Source organism: Plecotus auritus (genome assembly GCF_963455305.1).
Source record: "Plecotus auritus genome assembly, chromosome: 8".
Lineage (NCBI taxonomy): Eukaryota > Metazoa > Chordata > Mammalia > Chiroptera > Vespertilionidae > Plecotus > Plecotus auritus.
In genome coordinates this window covers 144,645,470-144,671,520 of record NC_137782.1, presented here as the reverse complement: position 1 = coordinate 144,671,520, position 26,051 = coordinate 144,645,470, and the positions used below count along the sequence as shown (strand labels likewise).

The 26,051-nt window shown below is 41.5% G+C and overlaps 1 protein-coding gene and 1 pseudogene across 3 annotated transcripts in view; one reads left to right on the top strand and one right to left on the bottom strand.

Annotated features, from left to right (window-relative positions):
- The window catches only part of ASB3 (ankyrin repeat and SOCS box containing 3), a 93,514-nt gene that overhangs the window by 55,582 nt on the left and 11,881 nt on the right, over positions 1-26,051 (bottom strand). Inside the window, exons 2-4 of one of the 2 annotated variants that reach the window (XM_080683299.1) lie at positions 25,824-25,959; positions 19,316-19,524; positions 9,696-9,854 (exon numbers count right to left, since the gene is read on the bottom strand). In XM_080683299.1, coding sequence (XP_080539425.1) covers positions 9,696-9,854; positions 19,316-19,511 — 355 coding nt within the window. In that variant the 5' untranslated portion in view covers positions 19,512-19,524; positions 25,824-25,959. The remainder of the gene's footprint in view (positions 1-9,695; positions 9,855-19,315; positions 19,525-25,823; positions 25,960-26,051) is intronic. The other variant, XM_080683300.1, reaches the window with a different exon arrangement.
- Positions 17,631-17,981, top strand: LOC308255603 (small ribosomal subunit protein eS26-like; annotated as a pseudogene). The gene has a single exon. The product of its transcript is annotated as a small ribosomal subunit protein eS26-like (transcript).

Here is a 26,051-nt window from a genome sequence, read left to right as displayed (position 1 = left end):
TATATGCAACACTTGTGCATGAAAAAGTACTACAGGACAAAAATCTCCTTGGGTTTAAACCCCCTGTTTGAGTTAAATTACTCTATTAGCTAATACAAAACATAATTAAAATGGTAAGTTTGCTGTCAAAAAAACTAAATAAATCCTATTATTAAAAATAAGTGATTAAAGGTCATTATGGGTTTGAATTATCTTAACTCTACCTTAACATAAAAAAAATTGCAAGCTAACTATATTATCCTATATAATAAAAGAGTAATATGCAAATTGACCATCACTCCAAGACACAAGATGGCCGCCCCCATGTGGTCAAAGATGGCTGCCCCCATGTGGACACAAGATGGCCACCACAAGATGGCCTGCAGGCGAGGGCAGTTTTGGGCAGTTAGAGATGACCAGGCCAGCAGAGGAGGGCAGTTGGGGGTGACCAGGTCAGCAGAGGAGGGCAGTTGGGGGAGACCAGGCCAGCAAGGGAGGGCCGTTGGGGGGGACCCAGGCCTGCAGGGGAGGGCAGTTGGGTGGGACCAGGCCTACAGGAGAGGGCAGTTGTGGGCGATAAGGCTAGCAGGGAGGGCAGTTAGGAGTGACCGGGCCAGCAGAGGAGGGCAGTTGGGAGAGGCCAGGTCTGCAGGGAGGGCAGTTGTGGGCGATAAGGCCAGCAGGGAGGGCAGTTAGGAGTGACCAGGCCAGCAGAGAAGGGCAGTTCAGGGAGACCAGGCCAGCAGAGGATGGCAGTTGAGGGGGACCAGGCCTGCAGGGGACGGCAGTTGAGGGGGACCAGGCCAGCAGGGGACGGCAGTTGAGGGGGATCAGGCTTGCAGGGGATGGCAGTTGGGGGTGGGGGGGGCCAGGCCTGCAGGGGAGGGCAGTTGGGGGGGACCAGGCCTGCAGGGGAGGGCAGTTAAGGGTGACTGGGCCAGCAGGGGAGGGTAGTTGGAGGTGACCAGGCAGGCAGGTAAGGGCAGTTAGGGGCAATCGGGCCAGCTGAGGAGCAGTTAGGCATCAATCAGGCTGGCAGGGGAGTGGCTAGGGGGTGATCAGGCTGGCAGGCAGAAGCGGTTAGGGGCAATCAGGCAGAGGCAGGCGAGCGGTTGGGAGCCAGCAGTCCTGGATTTTGAGAGGATGTCCAACTGCCCATTTGGGTCCCAGATTGGAGAGGGTGCAGGCTGGGCTGAGGGACAACACCCCCCTGCCCCGCCATGCACAAATTTCGTGCACCGGGCCCCTAGTGAAATATAAATCACTAAAAACTCTGCATTTCTAATTTTCTCCAAATACCTACATAAGTAAGCACAATACTAAATTTCATAAATGGGACTATTATATTTTGAAACTATGTGACCAAACTAGCATTTCTCAAATAGTCCTATAAAATATTACTGTTCTTTATGTTCCATAAAGAAAAAGAATATTATGGTCAAATACATTTCAAAATGCTGGGTTAAAGTTAAAACAAGTGTTGTTTTATAAGAGGCCACTTCAGAGACCTTCATTCTTTCATTCAACAAATAATTTACTGAATGCCTACCACATACCAGGCACTGATGTGATTTTGAGGGGTATGACAACAAATAAGATAAGTAAAAGGCCAGCTCTTATAGAACATTCTTTCTAGTGGAAGGGACAGTCAATATAAAAAAAAATCTAATAAAATAACTGCAGTCAGTGATAAGAGCTATGAAAATACTAAAATAAGGTAACAAAGTGCAGGGGATACTTCAGACTGGGTGTATACATTAAACTACATGGCTAATGTTTTTTGTTTTCCTACACTAGGGAATACAGTACACAGCATTTTCCAAACACATGTTCATAAAAAGCCCTTTTGTCAATGAACATCTATTTACGCTCAATGAATCAATTCAGGAAATGCTATTCTAACTAATATATAAACAATAGCAGGATAAAGACTCAAATACAGCTTTTCTGACCCTAAATACAGTGTTTTTACAATTTCCTCCATCTGTAAAAATGGAAATAGTAACAATATGTATCTCACAGAATCATGGTGAAAATTAAATGAGCTGCCCTGGCCAATTCCTGGTCAGGGCACAAGCTGGGTGATCCCCGGTAGGGGGTGTGCAGAAGGCAGCCGATAGATGTTTCACACTCACATCAGTGTCTCTCTCTCTCCCCCTCTCCCTTCCTCTCTCTAAAAATCAATAAAAGCCGAAACCGGTTTGGCTCAGTGGGTAGAGCGTCGGCCTGCGGACTGAAGGGTCCAGGGTTCGATTCCGGTCAAGGGCATGTACCTTGGTTGCGGGCACATCCCCAGTGGGAGGTGTGCAGGAGGCAGCTGATTGATGTTTCTAACTCTCTATCCCTCTCCCTTCCTCTCTGTAAAATATCAATAAAATATATTTTAAAAATAAAAATAAAAAAAATAAATAAATAAAATAAAAATAAAAATCAATAAAAATCATTTTTAAAAGTTACATTAGCTAATTTATGTAAAACACCTGACAAAGAAATTGGTATACATTATGCTCAATAAATGTTATTGTTACAGTTAATTCAACACTCTGGAGCAGGAGAGGGGAATGTCCAGCCCACAGGCCGTATAAGGCCTGCAAAATCCTTTGGTCTGGCCTTGCCAAGGCATTAGGGGTGAGTTAATTAAATGTTTGACCAAATACATCAGGCTAATTTTTAAGATGATAATTTTATATGGCCTGTGAATGCTATAAATATCCAAATGGCCCTTGGCATAAAAAAGTTTTCCGATCCCTGCTCTAGAGGCACATGATATCTTCCTCTGTTATCCAGGGTGACTTATTCTTCCCTCTTTTAATACTTTAATTTTATCTCTTTTTACAAGACTTAATTCATTTTGCTCACTTCGCTGTATGGATTCATTGAAGACAACTAGTATAGAGATTGCACATAGCTGGGCCTCAGTGAAAGCTTACTATGTAGTTGCACATAATATCCAAAGCGGGCTAAATGTGGGTGTGGAAAAGAAAGAAACTTTACATAAAAAAGCAATCTCTCCTGTGGAGAATTCAACCATATAACATCAAGGCATCTATGAAACCGTCTTCATAATGATACATTTCATATTCAAAATACTTTTGTATATTAACATTACCAGTTATGGGTCATATTTTTCCTGATAAGATGCACTAAGATACCATTTCACTTCTGTGGTATTCCTGCCAGAAATGCATAACCTGAACTTTATCAAGAAAAAACATCAGAAAACCAAAACTGAAAGAAATTCTGCAAAATAAATGGCCCAAACTCTTTTTTTTTCTATTCTTACTTTTATTTTTTTATTTTATTTTTTTACTTAAACAATGGAAATTTATTTTATTTATTTATTTATTTTTTATTTTTTAAAGTAAATCTTTATTCAGATTATTACAATTGTTTCTCCTTTTTCCCCCCATAGCTCCCCTCCACCCGGTTCCCACCCCAACTTCTGTCCTTACCTCCCTCCCCCCACTGTCCTCATCCATGGGTGTATGATTTTTGTCCAGTCTCTTCCTGAACCCCCCCATACCCATTTCCCCCTGAGAATTATCAGTCCACTCCCTTTCTATGCCCCTGATTCTATTATATTCACCAGATTATTCTGTTCCTCAGGTTTTTAATTCACTTGATTTTTAGGTTCACTTGTTGATAGATATGTATTTGTTGTTCATAATTTTTATCTTTACTTTTCTCTTCTTCCTCTTCTTTAAGAATACCTTTCAGCATTTCATATAATACTGGTTTGGTGGTGATGAACTCCTTTAGCTTTTTCTTATCTGTGAAGCTCTTTATCTGACCTTCAATTCTGAATGATAGCTTTGCTGGGTAGAGTAATCTTGGTTGCAGGTTCTTGCTACTTATCACTTTGAATATTTCTTGCCACTCCCGTCTGGCCTGCATAGTTTCTGTTGAGAAATCAGCTGACAATCGTATGGGTGCTCCCTTGTAGGTAACTAACTGTTTTTCTCTTGCTGCTTTTAATATTCTCTCTTTGTCTTTTGCTCTTGGCATTTTAATTATGATGTGTCTTGGTGTGGTCCTCTTTGGATTCCTTTTGTTTGGGGTTCTGTGCGCTTCCTGGACTTGTAAGTCTATTTCTTTCACCAGGTGGGGGAAGTTCGGTCATTATTTCTTCCAATAGGTTTTCAGTATCTTGCTCTCTCTCTTCTTCTGGTATCCCCATAATTCTGATGATGGTAAGCTTGAAGTTGTCCCAGAGTCTTCTTACACTATCTTCAACTTTTTGAATTTTTTTTTCTTTTTGCTTTTGCGGTTGAGTGTTTTTTGCTTCTTTGTATTTCAATTCTTTGACTTGATTCTTGTGTTCCTTCAGTCTGTTGTTGGGTCTCTGTATAATATTTTTTATTTCAGTCAGTGTATGTTTAATTTCTAGTTGGTCCTTTTTCATATCTTCGAGGGTCTCATTATATTTATCGGCCTTTTCTAGGATATTCTTGAAAAGCCTTATAACTGTGGTTTTGAATTCTATATCCAGTCGTTTGTTTTCCTCCATTTCTTTCGTTTGTGATCTGTTTCCTTGACGCCGCATTTTCACTGCTTCCCTGAGTTGTTAGGGTAGATTTGTGTGCTAGGTTTCCTATATGGCCCAGTGGGTCAGCCTCCCCAGTTAACCTGAGGTGGACACTCTTGGTGCACCCCTTTGTGGACTGTGTGTACAGCCTTGTTGTAGTTAAGTTGATTGTTGTTGGTATCACTGGGAGGAATTGACCTCCAGGCCAGTTGGCTGTAAGGATCAGCTGTGTCTATGCTGGGAGAAGTTCGGTGTTGGAGACAGACTTATAGGATTAGACTTGCCAAATTTCAATAGCCTCTGTGCTCAGCTTGGATGGGGTGGAATCTCAGGGCGGAGCAGACAGTCTTGGCTTCCAGTCAGCCTTGCCCTTGCACGCGTGCGCGCCTGCAGACCTATGCCTTCCCCGGCTCCCGAGTCTCCGCCCGAGAGTCCAGATTCCCACCACAAGAGCGTGGGTCCCCAGGGGCTCGCCTGGAACTGGGGTTCACTGCAGTCAGAACTGGGGCTCAGTGCAGTCAGGGGCTTCTGACTCCCTTCCACTAGGGAAAGCCTGTGGCAACCTCCGCAGCCTTTGTGTGCACTGGCATGCGCGCGCCTGCAGACCTCTGCCTTCCCCGGCTCCCAAGTCTCCACCTGAGAGTCCAGATTTCCCCCCGTAAGAGCGCGGGTCCCAGAGGCTCGCCTGGAACTGGGGTTCAGTGCAGTCAGAATTGGGGTTCAGTGCAGTCAGGAGATTCGGACTCCCTTCTGCTAGGGAGAGCCTGTGGCAACCTCCGCAGCCTTTGTGCACACTGGCATGCGCGCCTCCGGAACCCTGCCTGCCAGGGCTCCCCCGGGTCTCCCCCGGGTCTCCCCCGGGTCTCCGAGTCTCCAGGTGCTTTTCTCTCTACCTGACAGTCCAGACTCCCCCTGTATGAGCCTGGGTCCACGGGGTTTCGCCCGGGACTGGGGTTCAGTGCAGTCAGAACTGAGGTTCAGTGCAGTCGGGGGCTTCCTTCCCCCTTCCGCCAGAGAAAGTCAGCCAGGCTCTCAGCCGCCCTTCCCTCTGCGCGCACAAAGACCCTTTTCCGTACCTCCAATTCTCTGTGAGCTTTTCTCTTTCCTTCTAGTTGTAGAATTTTCACTCAGCCAGCTTTCCTGTGGTTCTGGATGGTGTCCGTTCTGTCTTTTAGTAGTAGTTTTGAAATTGTTGTGCGAGGCAGCAGTTTAGGTGCTTACCTATGCCACCATCTTGGTTTCTCCCTGGCCCAAACTCTTGAAAATTTTTTAAATCATCCTATATAATAAAATCCTAATATGCTAAGTGTGCGGTCAACTGGTCGGCCGTTCAACCAATCAAAGCGTAATATGCTAATGATATGATAAGGCCACTCAACCGCTTGCTATGACGTGCACTGACCACCAGGGGGCAGACGCTCCAACCAATAGGTTAGCTTGCTGCTGGGGTCTGGCCCATCGGGACTGAGCGAGACGGGCCGGACACACCCTGGAGCCCTCCTGCGGTCCCTCCCCAGCTAGCCAACTTCCTGCGTCCCTTCCCAGCCACAACAGTGCACTGGTGGGGTCCCTCAGCCTGGCCTGCATCCTCTCACAAACTGGGACCCCTCAAGGGATGTCGGAGAGCCGGTTTTGGCCCAATGCCACAGGCCAGGCCAAGGGAACACAATGGTACACAAATTCGTGCACCAGGCCTCTAGTATAAGATAAAGACTGAAAAACTGTTCCAATTTATAGTAGGCTAAAGACATAAAACAACTAAATGTAACAAGTGATCATGCATAGGATCCTGAACAAAAATAATAATAATTATTATTATTTTGCTATAAAGGACTTTAGTGGAATAACTGGCAAAAATGAATAAGATCTATAGATTAAATAATACTGTATCAAAAAGTTAACTTCCTGATTTTGATCATAGCAATTACATAAGAGAATTTCATTGCTTTTAGGAAGTGTACACTGAAGAATTTATGGGTAGAGAAGAATTATATCTACAGTTTAATCTCAAAGGGTTAAATATCTATAATAATAAAAGCGTAATATGCTAATTAGACCGGACAGCCAAACGACCTCCGGATGAAGCCAGGGCTGCGAGGGCCGAGGCAAGCCACCACAGCTACAAGGGCTGAGCACCTTGCACGAATTTCGTGCATCAGGCCTCTAGTTATATAGGTAAATAGTATAGAGCAAAATAAAATGATAAAGTGAATGTGGCAAAAACAAAATTTGGGTGAAAGGTAACTAGGAATCCTTAGCACTGTTATTGAACACGAGAGGCCTGGTGCACGAATTCGTGCATGGATGGGGTCCAGCCGATCAGAGCCGATCAGGCTGGGCCAGCCAGGGGTAGGGGACATGGGAGGTTGGCCAGTCGTCCCCGCCCTCTAGTCGAACTCCTGTTCAAACTCCCTGTCAAGGGGACAATTTGCATATTAGCCTTTTATTATATAGGATCTCTGTAAATTTGAAATCATTGCAAAACAAAACTTCTAAACAAAACTAATGGGGGGGGATAGCAAATAATCACATAAAAAAATGCTCAACATCATTAGCAATCAAGAAAAATGCAAATTAAAACTATAATGAGATACCGCTAAATTAAATCTCTTAAAATAGCTAAAATATAAAAAGAAAAATGTGTCAATACCAAGTGTTGAAGAAAATGTGGGGCAACTGAAACTCTCAAACGTTACCAAAGTGACTGCAAAATGATAGTCACTTTATAAGAAACTTCCAAATTTTTTCCAGAGTTAAACATTCACTGACCACATGACCCAACAATCCTAAGCATTAATCCAAGAGAAATAAAAACTTATATTCAGCCCTAACCAGTTTGGCTCAGTGGACAGAGCATCGGCCTGCGGACTGAAGGGTCCCGGGTTCGATTCTGGTCAAGGGCATGTACCTTGGTTGCGGGCACATCCCCAGTTGGGGGTGTGCAGGAGGCAGCTGATTGATGTTTCTCTCTCATCGATGTTTCTAGCTCTCTATCCCTCTCCCTTCCTCTCTGTAAAAAGTAAATAAAATATATTTTAAAAAAAAAAAAAAAACAACTTACATTCAGACAGAATCTGCATTCAAATGTTTGTAGCAATTTATTCACAATCATCAAACACTGAAAATAATTCAAATGTCTAACACCTAGTAAGTGGGTAAACTGTGAAATATTCATATCATTGAACATTACTTAGCAATAAAAAGGAATAAATTAGTGATATAAGCAACAATGTGAATCTCAAAAGCATTATGCTAAGAAAAAGAAGATAGTCTAGAAGATTACATGTATTATTTCATATATATTTATGACATTCTATAAAAAAAACAAACTACAGGGATCAAAACAGATCAGTGGTTGTCAAGGATAAAGGGAGGGCAGGAAAGATTGATTAAAAATAGGCAGCATGATAGAATTTGGGGGGATGATGGAATTGTTCAGGGTCTTGATTGTTGTTGCCATTACACAATTTTATGCAAACATCAAAACCATAGAACTATACACTAGAAATAATAAAGTTTACATAAATTTTTAAGAATTATATTTTTAAGTTCACAAAGAAAATAATTACTCTCAAAGACATCTTATTTTATTATCAGCCCAATAAAGAGTAGGTATATACTATTACTCTCATTTCATAAGTAAGGAAATTGTAGCATTCAGTAAACAAATGAACATACAAATTACACGGGCCAGGATTAAAACTAGTCCAAATACACTGATTCTAAACAAAAGTTTTATTCTCTTAATTTTCTCATGTTCCACTAAACTGTATGGGCCACAATGTCCTTAAACACAAATAGGATCGAAGGGAGGAAGGGGGAAAAGAGACAGGTATTGAAAGTGTACCCTTCAGCCCTGACTGGTTTGGCTCAGTGGATAGAGCATTGGCCTGCAGACTGAAGGGTCCCAGGTTCAATTCCCGTCAAGGGCATGTACCTTGGTTGTGGGCTCATCGATGTTTCTAACTCTCTATCCCTCTCCCTGCCTCTCTTAAAAAATCGATAAAAAAAAATTTTTTTTTTTAAAGAAAGTGTACCCTTCAGAATTTGGCTTTTGTCCTCAAGGAATTAAAAAATAGTCCATAATAAAAATAAAAATAGTCCATAATTGAAGAAGTTTGAATAGTAATCCATAGGCAACAAATTAACTGGCATTAAAAGATTAGCTGGAGCCCAGCAGACATGACTCAGTGGATGAGCATCGGCCTATGAACCAGGAGGTCACAGTTTGATTCGGGTCATGGCACATGCCCAGGTTGTGGGCTCAATCCCATGCAGGAGGCAGCCAATCAATGATTCTCTCTCATCATTGATGTTTCTATCTCTCTCTCTCTCTCCCTTCCTCTCTGAAATCAATAAAAATATTTTTTTAAAAAAAAGAGCCCTAGCCAGTTTGGCTCAGTGGATAGAGCGTCAGCCTGCAGACTGAAGGGTCCCAGGTTCGATTCCGGTCAAGGGCATATGCCCAGTTGTGGCTCCATCCCCAGTAGGGAGCATGCAAGAGGCAGCCAATCAATGAGTCTCTCATCATTGATGTTTCTATCTCTCTCTCCCTCTCCCTTCCTCTCTGAAATCAATAAAAATATATTAAAAAAAAAAAAAGATTAGCTGGAAATTTCTCCCATAAAATCTTCTTAATATCTTAATGCTAATAAAAAGCAAAAAAGCAAACATAAAATATTCTGCCTGGTCTTCAGAACAAAATCAAGAACAACAATAATGATGACAATTCAGAACAGATTTTACAACTTTAAATATACATTTAAAGATATTCCCAGAGGCTATCGCCCAAGGATGTAAAATGAGAGGGAAACCTTTAAAAATATCTTTTTGATTTCTGAATCAAAGAATAGCAGTATAACATTTGTCAAAGAACATACTTTAAGTATACAGTTTGTGTGAATAAGAGGAATTAAGCTTAGTTTCTTTTTTAAAAATATTTTTATTGATTTCAGAGAGAACAGAAGAATGCGAGAAATAAAGACATCAATGATGAGAGAGAATCGACTGGCTGCCTCCTGCACATCCCACACTAAGGACTAAGTCTGCAACCTGGGAATGTGCCCAAACCTCCTGGTTCATAGATCGACACTCAAGCCATGCCAGTGGACTTAAGCTTAGTTTCTCTAGCAAAAAAAAAAAAAAAAGTGAAATAAAAAGTTGCATCTCTACCACAAATAGCATATCTCACCTAAAAACAGTGGCGTGGTTTCCTCTAAAGTAGTTGCATTAGGATCTGCCCCAGCTTCTAGAAGAATCTGTACGATCTTCCAATGTCCTCGATGTGCAGCAAAATGTAATGCAGAGAAGCCCTCAAAAGTTTTTCTCCTAATGTAGTCTTCGGATGAATCTATGAAAGAATAAAAAACAATCAACTAGAAAATATCAATTCTATTTCTTGGAATTAAAAAGCAAAGACTCCAAGAAATATTAAAACAATTATAGACAGGAGAGCTCATAGTTTAAGACGCTTCTAAAAAAGTCAAAACAAGAAGATGGCGGCATAGGTAAACACCTAAACTGCTGCCTCGCACAACAATTTCAAAACTACAACTAAAAGACAGAACGGACACCATCCAGAACCACAGGAAAGCTGGCTGAGTGAAAATTCTACAACTAGAAGGAAAGAGAAATGCTCACAGAGAATTGGAGGTACGGCAAAGGGGCTTTGTGCGCGCAGAGAGGAAGGGCGGCTGAGAGCCTGGCTGACTTTCTCTGGCGGAAGGGGGAAGGAAGCCTCCGACCGCACTGAACCCCAGTTCTGACTGCACTGAACCCCAGTTCTGGGCGAACCCCTGGGGACCCACGCTCTTACGGGGGGAGTCTGGACTCTCGGGCGGAGACTCGAGCTGGGAAAGGCAGAAGTCTGAAGGCGCACGCGGGCCAGTGTGCACAAAGGCTGCGGAGGTTGCCACAGGCTTTCCCTAGTGGAAGGGAGTCAGAGGATCCTGACTGCACTGAGCCCCAGTTCTGACTGCAGTGAACCCCAGTTCCAGGCGAGCCCCTGGGGACCCACGATCTTGTGGGGGGAGTCTGGACTCTCGGGCGGAGACTCGGGAGCCGGGGAAGGCGGAGGACTGAAAGCGCGCACGCGGGCCAGTGCGCACAAAGGCTGCGGAGGTTGCCACAGGCTTTCCCTAGTGAAAGGGAGTCAGAGGCTCCTGACGGCACTGAGCCCCAGTTCTGACTGCAGTGAACCCCAGTTCCAGGCGAGCCCCTGGGGACCCACGCTCTTGTGGGGGGAGTCTGGACTCTCAGGCGGAGACTGGAGCTGGGGAAGGCGGAGGACTGAAAGCGCACGTGCGCGCAAGGGCAAGGCTGACAGGAAGCCAAGACTGAGACTCCACCCCATCCAAGCTGAGCACAGAGGCTATTGCAATTTGGCAAGTCTAATCCTATAAGGCTGTCTCCAGCACCGAACTTCTCCCAGCATAGACACAGCTGATCCTTACAGCCAACTGGCCTGGAGGTCAATTCTTCCCAGTGATACCAACAACAATAAAGACTTAATTACAACAAGGCTGTACACACAGTCCACAAAGGGGTGCACCAAGAGTGTCCACCTCAGGTTAACTGGGGAAGCAGACCCACTGGGCCATATTGGAAACCTAGCACAAATATCTACCTTACCAACTCAGAGAATCAATGAAAATGTGGGGTCAAAGAATCAGATCACAAACGAAAGAAATGGAGGAAAACAAACGACTGGATATAGAATTCAAAACCACGGTTATAAGACTTTTTAAGAATATCCTAGAAAAGGCCGATAAATATAACGAGACCCTCGAAGATATGAAAAAGGACCAACTAGAAATTAAACATACACTGACTGAAATAAAAAATATTATACAGAGAGAGAAAACCAAGATGGCGGCATAGGTAAGCACCTAAACTGCTGCCTCGCACAACAATTTCAAAACTACAACTAAAAGACAGAACGTCTATCACCCAGAACCACGGGAAAGCTGGCTGAGTGGAAGTTCTACAACTAGAAGAAAAGAGCAAACAGCATTGAGGGGTGCACAAGCGCTGAAAAGCTGAGGTACGGAGACGCGCGAATTGGGCTGGTGACGGGTGACTGAAAGCGCTGCTGTTTTCAACCCGAAGGGAGATAAGCTCCCGATTACTCCGAACTCGTTTCTGGGGAGACGCGGGGGACCCAAACTCCTACAGGGAGAAGCTGGACTGTCTGCCGTGGGGTTGGAAAGTGAGGGAGGCTTGCTTGCAGGGCTGCGTGCAGGAACAATTGTTTATTGTGCTGGGGCACGGGACGCGGGGACAGGGTCTGAGCTGCAGAGCCGGCTTACTGGCAGCCATCGCTGTTTGCCACGCCCTAGCCTAGTCAGGCCCTGAGACCCCGCCCTGCACAATCTACGAACCCACCCAAGCTCCAAGCAGCGGCTTTAGCATATGAATGGCCTGCCCTATCGCAGCTTAACCTAGCAAACTTGCAGCCCAGGTCAGACAGCTCCAAAACCTCCAAACTCCAAGCAAAGAGGAGAAAACTGTAGTTCTTGCTGTAGCTCCTGCTGGGTGGCCTCAGACAGTAGCTGACCTGCACCCCATTGGAGATCCAGAAGCCAGTGTACCTAGTGGTCAGTGTGAGACACCGGATTTCAACTCCTCACATCCATAAGTGATACATTCAAGAGGCAGACTCAGTGAGCACCAAAGCCCCACTGAAACAAGCCCTGCACCATAAGCTTGTCTCCAGCGCAGCAGTTCTTCCATTATAGACACAGCGGGTCCTCACAGCCAATTGGCCTGAAGGTCAATTCCTCCCAGTGTACCAACAGCAATCAAGGCTTAACTACACCAAGACTTTGCACTCAGCCCATAAAGGGGTGTACCAAAGGCGTCCACCTCAGGTGATTGGGGAGGCTGAGCTACTGGCCCCTATAGGTCACCTACCACACAAAGCCACTCCATCAACATAAGGAAGCAGCAAAATGCGGAGACAAAGAAACATGTCACGAAAGAGAGAAATGGAGGAAAGCAAACTAATGGACGACATAGTGTTCAGAACCACATTTATAAGGTTACTCAAGAATCTTCTAAAAACCGCCGAGAAACTTGATGAGACCTTCAAGGACCTTAATGAGAATGCCAAAAAAATGGAAAAGGACCAGTCAGAAATTAAGCATACACTGTCTGAAATAAAGAATATACCGAAACTCAACTGTAGATCAACGTACCCCAAGAATCAAACCAAAGATCTGAAATATGAGGAAACAAAAAACACCCAACCAGAAAAACAAAAAGAAAAAATCCAAAAATATGAAGATAGTGTAAGGAGCCTCTGGGACAACTTTAAGCGTACCAACATCCGAATTTTTGGGGTGCCAGAAGAAGAGAGAGAGCAAGATACTGAAAACCTATTTGAAGAAATAATGACCGAAAACTTCTCTCACCTGGTGAAAGAAATAGACTTACAAGTTCAGGAAGCGCACAGAACCCCATACAAGAGGAATCCAAAGAGGACCACACCAAGACACATCATAATTAAAATGCCAAGAGCAAAAGACAAAGAGAGAATCTTGAAAGCAGCAAGAGAAAAACGGTTAGTTACCTACAAGGGAGCACCCATACGACTGTCAGCTGATTTCTCGGCAGAAACTATGCAGGCCAGAAGGGAGTGGCAACAAATATTCAAAGTGATGAACAGCAAGAACCTACAACCAAGATTACTCTACCCAGCAAAGCTATCATTCAGAGTTGAAGGTCAGATAAAGAGCTTCACAGACAAGAAAAAGCTAAAGGAGTTCATCACCACCAAACCAGGATTACATGAAATGCTGAAGGGTGTTCTTTAAGAAGAGGAAGAAGAAGAAAAAGGTAAAGATAAAAAATTATGAACAACAAAATGACATCAAATACATACCTACCAACAAGTGAATCTAAAAATCAAGTGAATAAAAAATCTGAAGAACAGAATGGACTGGTGAATATAATAGAATCAGGGACATAGAAAGGGAGTGGACTGACAATTCTCAGGGGGGAGGGGGTGTGAGGGGTGCGGGAAGAGACTGGACAAAAAGCTTACACCTATGGATGAAGACAGTGGCGGGGGATAAGGGCATGGGGTGGGGTGGGGAATCAGGTGGAGGGGACCTAGGGGGAAAAAAAGAGGAACACCTGTAATAATCTGAACAATAAAGATTTATTAAAAAATATATATATATATTATACAGAGACCCAGAAACAGAATAGAGGAACACAAGAATCAAGTCAAAGAATTGAAATACAAAGAAACAAAAAACACTCAACCGAAAAAGCAAAAAGCAAAAAAAAAAAATCCAAAAAGTTGAAGATAATGTAAGAAGACTCTGGGACAACTTCAAGCGTACCAACATCAGAATTATGGGGGTGCCAGAAGAAGAGAGAGAGCAAGATACTGAAAACCTATTTGAAGAAATAATGACCGAAAACTTCCCCCACCTGGTGAAAGAAATAGACTTACAAGTCCAAGAAGCCCACAGAACCCCAAACAAAAGGAATCCAAAGAGGACCACACCAAGACACATCATAATTAAAATGCCAAGAGCAAAAGACAAAGAGAGAATATTAAAAGCAGCAAGAGAAAAACAGTTAGTTACCTACAAGGGAGCACCCATATGACTGTCAGCTGACTTCTCAACAGAAACTATGCAGGCCAGATGGGAGTGGCAAGAAATTTTCAATGTGATGAATAGCAAGAACCTACAACCAAGATTACTCTACCCAGCAAAGCTATCATTCAGAATTGAAGGGCAGATAAAGAGCTTCACAGATAAGAAAAAGCTGAAGGAGTTCATCACCACCAAACCAGTATTATATGAAATGCTGAAAGGTATTCTTAAAGAAGAGGAAGAAGAAAAAAGTAAAGAGAAAAATTATGAACAACAAATACATATCTATCAACAAGCAAACCTAAAAATCAAGTGAATTAAAAACCTGAGGAACAGAATAATCTGGTGAATATAATAGAATCAGGGGCATAGAAAGGGAGTGGACTGATAATTCTCAGGGGGAAAGGGGTATGGGGGGTTCATGAAGAGAATGGACAAAAATCATACACTTATGGATGAGGACAGTGGGGGGGAGGTAAGGGCAGAAGGTGGGGTGGGAAATGGGTGGAGGGGAGCTATGGGGGGAAAAAGGAGAAACAATTGTAATAATCTGAATAAAGATTTATTTAAATTAAAAAAAATAAAATAAAATAAATAAAAATAAAAAAGTCAAAACAAGTTTTACAGGGGCCATAGTGTGAACAGGTCTCTGGTATTCTTTACACATAACTTTAGCCCACTCACTCATTTTCTCATCTTTAATTTTTGATGGGTAAGGGAAAGGGAGTGGCAGGAGTTGAAAGGTAACACAAATGCAAAATCTGAAGAGGATACACCAAAGATTTGCTTAAGCAAGATTTACTGAAGTATTAATAAATTTTATTTTTTTATTTCTAAATTTCCATGAGAGAAATGATCTCATCTCTATTACTTCCTAGCTATTCAAATAGTAACATTGAGGTGATTTAAAACATTCCACTTCTGGCCATTTAACCAAAGGAGAAAAAAAACCTTTAATTCAAAAAGATATATTCATCCTATGTTCACTGCAGCATATTTACAATAGCCAAGATATGGAAACAACCCAAGAATCAATGATAGATGAATGGACAATGAAGATGTGACATATGTGTGCACGCGCGCACACCCCCCACCACACACACACACACACAATATAATACTATGCAGCCATAAAAAAGAATGAAATGTTGCCATTTGTGACAACATGAATGGACCTTCAAGGTATTATGCTAAGTGAAATAACAGAGACACCATATAATTTTATTTACAAGTGAAATCTTAAAAACAAAATAAATGAACAAACAAAACAAAAAACATACACACAAAAAACTTATGAATACAAAGAACAGATTACTGGTTGCCAGAGGGGAGAGGAATTTGGGATGGGCAAAAATAGGTGAAGGGGACATTTAAGATGTGCCAATTACAAAGGATGATAAATGTCAATTTCAGATAGATTTGTAGTCAAGCACTTTGCATAATGTACATAATTTCATTATGTTTTATTTAGAAAACGTTAGATATAAAACTATTTCCACAAGGAATTTCATGTGCAAAATTCTCTTAAGAGACTTCATCACATATTGAAGATAAAGGGGGAAAGTGAGTAAAAAGGAAGAGATTTGAATGCATTACAAAGAAATTAAACACAATTTAAAAATTAAAATCTAGGAGAAAAGTAAAATATCTGCAACACAAATAACAGCAAAGAATATCCAGAATATATAGAAATCTCTTTAAATATGAGGTACGCCTAAACTTCCAAAGAGAGGGCCTGCTTGAAAATACAGTCAACATAGAGAAAAGCAGGGTGAGAGAAATGGAGACCCGGAGTCCTAATGACATCATTTTGAGTACTAGCATCCAGCAATGCCTGCACAGACCTACCACTCAGACTTAACATTTACATGAGCTACTCTACTGCATTCTCTTCTTTTGTGTAAACTAGTTTAAACTTAGGTTCTGATTAATATTGCAGATAATTTAGTAATATCTATCAACATTTTAACTTTGAACACTTCTTGCACTAGCAATTTCACTTCTAAACTCCATCATACACACATATAATACCTTAATAAAATAAATAAAATAAAAAAATAATTAAAAAAATAAAAAATAAACTCCATCATACAGAAATGCTCACCTATGTGCACAAAGATAGATGATAGATAGATAGATAGAGAGATAGACAGACAGACAGACAGACAGACAGACATAGATAATAGATACATGAAGCATCACTTATAATAGCAAACTTTTAGAAAACAAACAAAATGTCCATTAATAGAATGATTAAATATTACACATCTACACTATGAAACTTCATTGCTTTTACTCAGAATGAAATGGGGAACTATTGCACAGCTTTGAAGAAAGAGATATGGTCTGACATACTATAAAAGGAACCCTGCAATAATACTAAGATTAGACTGTGGTACGATGGGTAAGAAGCACGGGCTGAAACAGATTTGTTAGGATGCCAGTGTAGCAATCCAGGCAAGAGATGATGTGATCAAGGTATTAATGGTTATGGCAGTGGTTAGAAATGGTGTGACTGTGTGTATACATTCAGACATATACATACACAACATACACACACACACACACACACACACACACACACACACACACATTTGCTAACTGACTGGGAGAGGCATAAGAAAAAGGAAGGACTTAGTTTCTGGCATGAGCTGAAATGATGGAGTATTTCTATCTTACAGGTGAAGAATCTGAACCACTCAGAGATTTAACAACCTGTCCAAGGTCACACTAATAAAATGGAGGAGTCAGGAAAACCCAGGTCCATCTGAACACAACTCTTTTTTTTTTAATATATTTTATTGATTTTTTACAGAGAGAAAGGGAGAGGGATAGAGAGTTAGAAACATTGATGAGAGAGAAACATCGATCAGCTGCCTCCTGCACACTCCCCACTGGGTATGTGCCCACAACCAAGGTACATGCCCTTGACCGGAATCGAACCTGGGACCCTTGAGTCCGCAGGCCGACGCTTTATCCATTGAGCCTAACTGGTTAGGGGTGAACACAACTCTTAACCACTATGCTATGCTGCTTTGTTTATCTAAGGATTGTTAGTATCTGTTATCATGGTCAATATGAAAGCATATTTTCTTAACATTAACTAATAAAAAATACTAAGAATTAGATCATATATTTGCCAAATGAAAATATTTATTAGTGATATGCTATAACTAATTACAAAACTTTAAGTGACCTTCAGTCAGCAAATGGTTTAATACTGAATGGCATGATGAATTGCAACTGAAGAGCTTTACTGCCCTCCAAAATAAGCTTCTTGAAATCTCATTATCTATGACACCAAACGTCCAACAATGAAAAATAAAGACAAGCAAGTTTGTTATTTGTACTAACACTTTAAATAAAGCAAAGTGAAAAATGCATACATGTGCATGTTAAATTTCTAAGTAATCCATACCACATTTAAATGTTCTTCTCCAACTTGAATGAGGAGACCAAGATTCTTGGACTAGTTTCTGGATCTAAATTAAAGACAGTAAGGGGTCCTCATTTCCAAGATGACCAAGAAAAGAAGGAATAAGTGTCGTGCCAAAAAAGGCCGAGGCCATGTGCAGCCTATTCGTTGCACCAACTGCGCCCGGTGTGTTCCAAGGACAAGGCAATTAATTAATAAGTTTGTCATTTGAAACATAGTAGAGGCTGCAGCCGTTAGGGACATCTCCAAAGCGAGTGTCTTCGACGCCTATGTGCTTCCCAAGCTGTATGTGAAGCTGCATTACGATGTGAGCTGTGCCATTCACAGCAAGATAGTCAGAAATTGTTCTCGTGATGCCCGGAAGGACCAAACACCCCCACCCCAATTTAGAACTGCGGGTGCTGCCCCACGACCTCCACCAAAGCCCACGTAAGGATCTAAATTTTTAAAGAATAAAGGAAAGTTATCTGGCGGGAAAAATAAATGGAAGTTGTACTTTAAAATAAATAAATAAATAAATAAAGACAGTAAAGCAAAGCCTTTCTAATCATTTCAGACTCTTCCATTCTTTTTGTGTAAGCCTGAGCACCTTCAGACCGTAGTGAACCAATAAAAGGTACATTTTAGGAATCTCTGCCAGTTTACTAATATTAGATGAAGTTCAAGGAAGTAGAAATTATATAAGACACTTTTTACAGGGGGCAAGAGAATTATCCTATAGTAGAGGCCCAGTGCACGAAATTCGTGCAATCGGGGGATCCCTCAGCATGGCCTGTGCCCCCTCGCAGTCCAGGAGCCCTCGGGGATGTCCGACTGCCTCAGAGTCGGGAGAGGCTCCCACCACCACCAATGTGCTCACCAGCCGTGAGCCTGGCTTCTGGCTGCTCTTTAGCGCTGCCTGATGTGGGGAGAGATGAATCAGGGAATGGGCTTTTTGACAAGAAAAAAATATTCAAATTCATGCCTTCATGAGTGTCAGAATTTTCCTGTCTCCTGAGTGTCAGAATTTTCCACTAAGGCTCCTTTACTGAGCCCCTCACTCGGTAGTGTGCTAACAAATGTATAACTGCCTCAGGGAGGGGAAAAACACCTAGTTATAGCACTGTCCGTAGCACTGGCTGATTTCTGTGGTGTAAAAACTCCCAAATAGCTGGTTTTCAGTAACAAACATGAAGTCAACTAATACAGACTTGGAAAGAGATGTGCAGTAGCACAGGATTGCTCTCTGTCCTATGACACTGTTTTTTTATTTTTTTACAATACTTTTACCTTTTGCTATTATCTTGGTTAACTGTTTAGGTCTTTATTATATGTTTTCCTTACAGGAATATAAGCACCATAAAGGCAAGGACCTTGTCCATCCTGTTCTCTGTGTCCTCAGCAAATACAAAGTCAAAGTAATTGGAAAGATTCCCAAAATTAACGAAACGGTAACGTATAAAAAAGAAAGACTAATTCAAGCAAAATACTAATACCATCAATATCAGTAACATTGCTCCTTTTGTTTGGAAAAAGAAGAAAAATGATGACCAGAACTACCAAATGCTTAAACATAGCATTTGTGCTCAGACAATAAAAAATGGGCCAGGCACTGAAACTACCAAATAAAGGACATTTACAACCCACGGCAGGCAATCTTATCATCCTTAACAATGCACAGGCAGTTATTTTATGGTTATAGAAAGCGAAACAAATAAGCCATATATCACCATTGGTTTATTAATCCAGCTTGCAGGCCCACCTTCCCATACCTTGAATTTACCTTACCTGCATTAATTAACATCCGTAAACATTCTATAGAGTTGTGATAAGCTGCTTCATGAATTGGCATCCATCCCCTATTATCAGCAACATCAACGCTCCGTCCCTTTTTGAGCAGTTTTCTTAAGACTTGAACATTGCCTTCCCTGGCAGCAAGTCCAACCGTGGAGCATGTGTCAGAGTAAGCCTCTGAAAAATCCATTCTTTTGACCAGTCTACAAAACAAGGCAGGAAGAAAATACTAGCATCAATAAAACACTGAACTCCTAGAGATTAGCAGATCGAAGTGGACCTGTCTAACATCCCTCACATAAGGGCTGAGGAAGAGTCTGAGATGGAGAAAGAAACCTGTCAAGACAGAGCCTCTGCTAGTCTAACCCAGGAAGTCTCTCTGATGAGTTGAGATTCCTTGGAATATTTTTATTAAAGATAGCAAGGGAATTGTAAGTGTTCTAGCATTCCTTCTCTGGAAATGTTGCCTGAGCAGCTCCTTCCTGCAGGCTTCTGCACCTACTCATACCCCCATTAAAATGTACTCACTAGAACTCTGTTGATGAGAGAGAGCTAACCACCTCCAGTTAATCCCAAATGCATACAGAGATGGCAATTTAGTGACCAGCAATGCTCAGCCTCAAGAGTCCTATATAATAAAAGTCTAATATGCAAATTGTCCCCTCGGGAGTTTGACCGGGAGACCAGGAGTTTGATCACTCGCTATGACATGCACTGACCACCAAAGGGCAGAGCGGAACATGGCAGGTGACCTGCAGCTGCAGTGGTGGCGGCGGTAGCAGCGCGGGTGTTGAGGGAGTGAGGGAAGGAGGAGAAAAGGAAGCCGGGAGGCAGGGAACCTGATTACCGGCCAGGCCTAGGGACACTACCTGTGCATAAATTTCATGCACCGGGCCTCTAGTTAATTTATAGTCCTCTACAGCTAAAAGCTAAACCCAAAAAGGTTAGAAAAGAAGTAAAGGACATTGAAAATAACAAGGATAAGTAGGTAAATCCACTTTTCCTGCCACAGGTGGTTCTTTGCAGAAGGTGCTAAACACTCAGGTTCTCTTTCTTTGATAAAACAGTGCCACTAACTGAATATATTAAGACGCATTAAAAGCATCAAAAAAAGATGAGTTCACCTTTCCTATACCAGCCCAGAAATTTCTTCACAGCATTATTGCCCTTTACCTCATCATCTCCCTTCAAAGTTCATTTCAAGTCAATGCCCAATATAGTTCTCAATATATAACTCTCACAAAGACAATTTCTTGTTAGTCACCCTATGAGGTGGGTTGGGCTAAGATGCAGAATTCTCAGGGGAATATGTCCCAAGGGATAGTCCCTCTCAGTGACATTCTGACCCCATCTTTCCTCTTAGTTTTTCTAATGATATTGGGGGATAATTCAGGAAATACCAGCAACATGTCTAGTCTGATACAGATGAAAAGCTTTCTAGAACCACATTATAAATAATTTATCCAGAAAAGAAAGGTTTGAGGAAAGAGGTTAAAAGAAACCACACAGTATTTCCAATATTAAATCTAAAGTTATACATGGTCACATCCTATATAATAAAAGCCTAATATGCAAATTGACCGAACAGCTGAACTACTGGTCGCTATGACTTGTACTGACCACCACGGGGAAGACGCTCAATACAGGAGCTGCCCCCAGCCCGCAGGCCCCAGGCCAGCCAAGGTGGGTGCCAGCAGAGGCCCCCCGATCGCCCTGCTGGTCGCCCTGCAGAGGGAGGCGACCAGTGGTGGTGGTGGGGGTGGGGGGCAGGGCCAGCGAGCGGGCGGCGCCAGGTCAGCCAAGGCATGTGCCAGCACGGGCCCCCTGATCGCCCCACCAGTTGCCCCACAGATTGGCCCTGATTGCCAGCCAGGCCTAGGGACCCTACCCATGCACGATTTTCATGCACCGGGCCTCTAGTTTAAATATAAAGCTGTAACTGCACAGGTTGATTCTACTATAAGCCAAATAGCTAAGGTTAGCTATGGATGAATTTGATCAGGTCAACTGGCCCATTACTAGGAAAGTGAAGATATTTATTACAGAATATTTAATTATTCCGTTAACAGTTATTTACTGAACATCAACTAGATCTGTGGTTGGCAAACTGCAGCTTGCGAACCACATGCGGCTCTTTGGCCCCTTGAGTGTGGCTCTTCCACAAAATACCATGGCCTGGGCGAGTCTATTTTGAAGAAGTGGCATTAGAAGAAGTTTAAGTTTAAAAAATTTGGCTCTCAAAAGAAATTTCAATCGTTGTACTGTTGATATTTGGCTCTGTTGACTAATGAGTTTGCCGATCACTGAACTAGATGATTAACAATGTGGAGGATGTGAAGATGATACAGACACAGATTCTTCCTCATATTATGTACAGTTACATAGAAATTATAAACACATGTGATTCTAAATAAAAAGCAGAAAGTGCCATAAGAGAAGTACAGATAAAGAGCCATAGTAGTCAAAGAAGGGAGAACTACCTCAACTTGGTGAGGGATATAAGCTTGGCCTTAAAAGAAAGATGGGGAGGATTTGACAATAGGCAGAAACAAAGACATAACAAAACTTACAAAAATGAACAATCGAGGTTGAGTAAAGGACAGTAAATAAGAGAAACAATTATTTCACTTTGTAAGGATGATTAGGTAAACAAGGAACAGTAGAAAAATTAAGTTATAGAAGTAACTGAAGCCAAACTGTGGAGACTTTTGAATATTAAGCTATACTTTTTTTAACTATGTTAATTTCTAGCCAAGGCCATTACATCCAAGTTACAGACACACACACACACACACACACACACACACATACATATTTTAGGGCAACTGATAAGTATATTCATCTAATGCAAGAAAAAACATTTTGATGTAGGTCTCTTGTAGCAATATGTTTACAGATTCATCTCCTAGGGCAGTGGTCGGCAAACTCATTAGTCAACAGAGCCAAATATCAACAATACAATGATTGAAATTTCTTTTGAGAGCCAAATTTTTTAAACTTAAACTTCTTCTAACGCCACTTCTTCAAAATAGACTCGCCCAGGCCATGGTATTTTGTGGAAGAGCCACACTCAAGGGACCAAAGAGCCGCATGTGGCTCGCGAGCCGCAGTTTGCCGACCACGGTCCTAAGGCAAAGGAAACTATGGAGACAAATAGAATTACATCAAAATAAAAAGTTTCTGCACAGCAAAAGAAACCACCAAAAAAACAAAAAGAGAGCACACTGTATGGGAGAGCATATTTGGCGATGATACATCTGATAAAGGGTTAATATCTAAAGTATGTAAGGAACTCATACAACTTAACAGAAGGAAGACAAACAATCCAATCAAAAAATAGGCAAAGGCCCTAGCCTGTTTGGCTCAGTGGATAGAATGTTGGTCCTCGGACTGAAGGGTCCCAGGTTCAATTCTGGTCAAGGGTATGTACCTCGGTTGCAGGCTCGATCCCTGACCCTAGTCAGGGTGTGTGTGAGAGGCAATCAATCAATGTCAATCTCTCTCTCTCTCTCTCTCTCTCTCTCTCTCTCTCTCTTCTCCCCCACCCCCCTTCTCCTCCCTTCCACTCTCTCTAAAACTCAATGAAAATATATCCTTGGGTGATGATTTAAAAAAAAAAAATGGGCAAAGGACCTAAATAGACACTTCTCCAAAGTGGACATACAGATGGCCAAGAGACATATGAAAAAATGCTCAAAGTCACTGATCATCAGAGAGATGCAAATTAAAATGACAATGAAGTATCACCTCACACCTATCAGAATGGCTACCATCAATAAATCAACAAATGACAAGTGCTGACGAGAATGTAGAAAAAAGGAAACCCTAGTAAACTGCTGTGGGAATGCAAACTGGTGCAGCCATTATGGAAAACAATAAGGAGTTTCCTCAAAAAATTAAATATGAAACTGCCATTTGACCCAATGATCCCACTTCTAGGAAACCCGAAATACCAATCAGAAAGAATGTATGCACCCCTACGTTCATAGCAGCACAATTTACAATAGCTAAGATATGGAAACAGTCCAAGTGCCCAACAGTAGATGGGTGGATAAAAAAACTGTGGTACATTTATACCATGGAATACTATGCAGCAGTAAAAAAGAAGAATCTCTTGCCCTTTGAGACAGCATGGAGGGACCTGAAGAGTATCATGCTAAGCGAAATAAGTCAGTCAGAGAAAGACAAGTATCACATGATCTCACTCATATGTGGAATCTAAGTAACAAAATAAACTGATGAATGAAGTGGATCCAGAGACATGGAAGCATGGAACAGAGTGCGGAATCTCAGAGGGAAGGTGGGGAAGGGTAGGTGGGTGGGAGGTAATAAACCAAGGACCTTGTATGCATATAGTATGACCCATGAACACAGACAAGGGGGTGGTGCGGGCCTGGGGTGGGGGGCAGAGTAGTCTGGAGGGAGTCAATGGGGGGAAAAGGGGACATATGTAATACTTTCAACAATAAATAATTTTTTTTTAATTTCCATATGGGAAAACCACATAAAAAAACACGAACAAGAACACTACTCCAGCCAAGCCAGTGTAGCTCAATGGTTGAATGTCGACCCATGAACCAGGAAGTCACAGTTCCATTGCAGTCAGGGCACATGCCCAGATTGTAGGCTCCATCCCCACTAGGGGGCATGTAGGAGGCAGCCGATCAATGATTCTCTTTCATCATTGATGTTTCTATCTCTCTCCCTCTCCCTTCTTCTCTCTGAAATCAATAAAAACATATATATTTTTTTAATTCAGAGGAAAGGTAGGGGTGGGAGAGGTGGGAGAAATTAACCAGAGAACTTATGAGCATAGCCCATGGACACAAATAATAATATGGTGAGGGCCTGGGAAGGGTGGGTATGAGGTGAGGGGGTCAATGGAAAAAAAGGGGGGAGGGACATCTATAATACTTTCAACAGTAAAGATAATTTTTAAAAAAAGAACACTACTTCAAAGACAATAAAAACAGAATTTGAGTAAAGAAGGTATGCATCTTTTTCCAAATTTTACTGACTTTTCTCATATTTAGGACATTAATAAATCCAGATTATAGGCAATAATTTGCAAAAATATCTTTGAGATTCTAATGGGACGGAGAGTCAAAAGTAATGTACTATATAATACAGGATCATTCCCTTCAACCCTTATACCAATTAGTTAACATGAATAAACTCTTTATGCCCTTCTTTTATACAAACCTTCTTATGTTCTAGGCCAAAAGAGAATATAAAAAAAAAAAAAATCACATGTGATGTATAAACCTCTGGATCCTGCTTGGTGGAAAAAATAGCTACAAAAGCAATTAGAGATAATTAAGGAAATTTGAACATGGAAGAGATATTTGATGATTTGATGACTATTATTGTTAATGTTCTTAGATGTAATAATGGATGATGCTGTTATTAGGAGAATGTCTTTATTCTTATAAGTATTTAGCAGTGAAAAATCATAACACATACTAGTATAACTTACCCTAAATATTTCAGATTAAAAAGTATATACAGAAAAAAAAAGAAATAAAACAACTGTAGCAAAATGTTAATTATTGGATTCACATAGAGGAAATATGAATGGTTATTGTACTCTTTTTTTCCCCTCCAACTTCTCTGTATGTTTGAAATTTTTCAAAAATGTTGGAGGGTGGAGGGGAACTAACCATCCCAGGCAATGTGAAACTACAACTTGGAGAAAATATAAAAAGACTTGGTTATTCTTAAACTCAGCTTTTCTTTGTAGCAGTTTCCTGCTGATTTCTTAAGAGCAGAAATAACTCTTTGAACCTGGGTGTTTAGCATTTTTAATAAACTAAAGATCATGAAATAGAAATCCTCAAGAAAGAACAATCATTTGGTAAGGCTTTTGTTTTCACATACTGAAACACAGCTGTGATAATCCAAGTGAGCTTCCTAAACAGTATTTTCAAACAGTAGCTCTCACCAGCAGATCATAACACTTTTTAGGATCCTTGACCTGTTGGAAAAACTCATGAAAGATATAAAGTTTCTCCTCAGAAAAATACCCGTAGACCCCAAATTTTGTAAGCAGTTTCAGGAGGTTCCCCAGATAGCTTCCAAAGCCTGTACACCTGAGCTGAGAACCTTTGCCTACAAAAATCTGAGCTGCTGAGAATACTAAAGACAAATAAGGTCGTTTTCGCATAAAATTTAAATACATAAGCAAATTTCATTGCATTAATAATAGCTCTTTCACAAGCATAAAAATTCTGTGATAAATTTCCTGCTTCTATTTGAAAAGTAAAAAGACAGGTAATTTTTAAAAGTGTAAAGTCAAATATGGATTACATTCCCAGTTTGCACTCTTCTGGCTGCTGTTAAATGGGCAGAAATCCCGTTTGCAAAGTAGAACAAAATGTCTTTCTACATGCCAACTGCCATACACATATATCTCTTCTGGGTATCTAAACCACACCGACCAGGACTCCTGCCTTTTCCATTCTCCTTACCCAGCCCCGTTCGAAAAAAAGTAGACAGTTCCAACCTCAGAGGCACACATCCCAGAAAGGATTGTGGGTATTGTAGTCCTCTCTGCACACGCGCACCAGAGGAAGGTCAAGGTGATTACCAAAGGCTGCAGGAGAATATTAGCATACAGAAGGTCCACGCTTCTTGCTACCCTAAGCAAGGAAATAAAATAATAACGTTGACCGAAATAGAGCCAGAAAACGCACCTCGAACTTCAAGTCCCAGTATGCTTTGCGCCACCAAC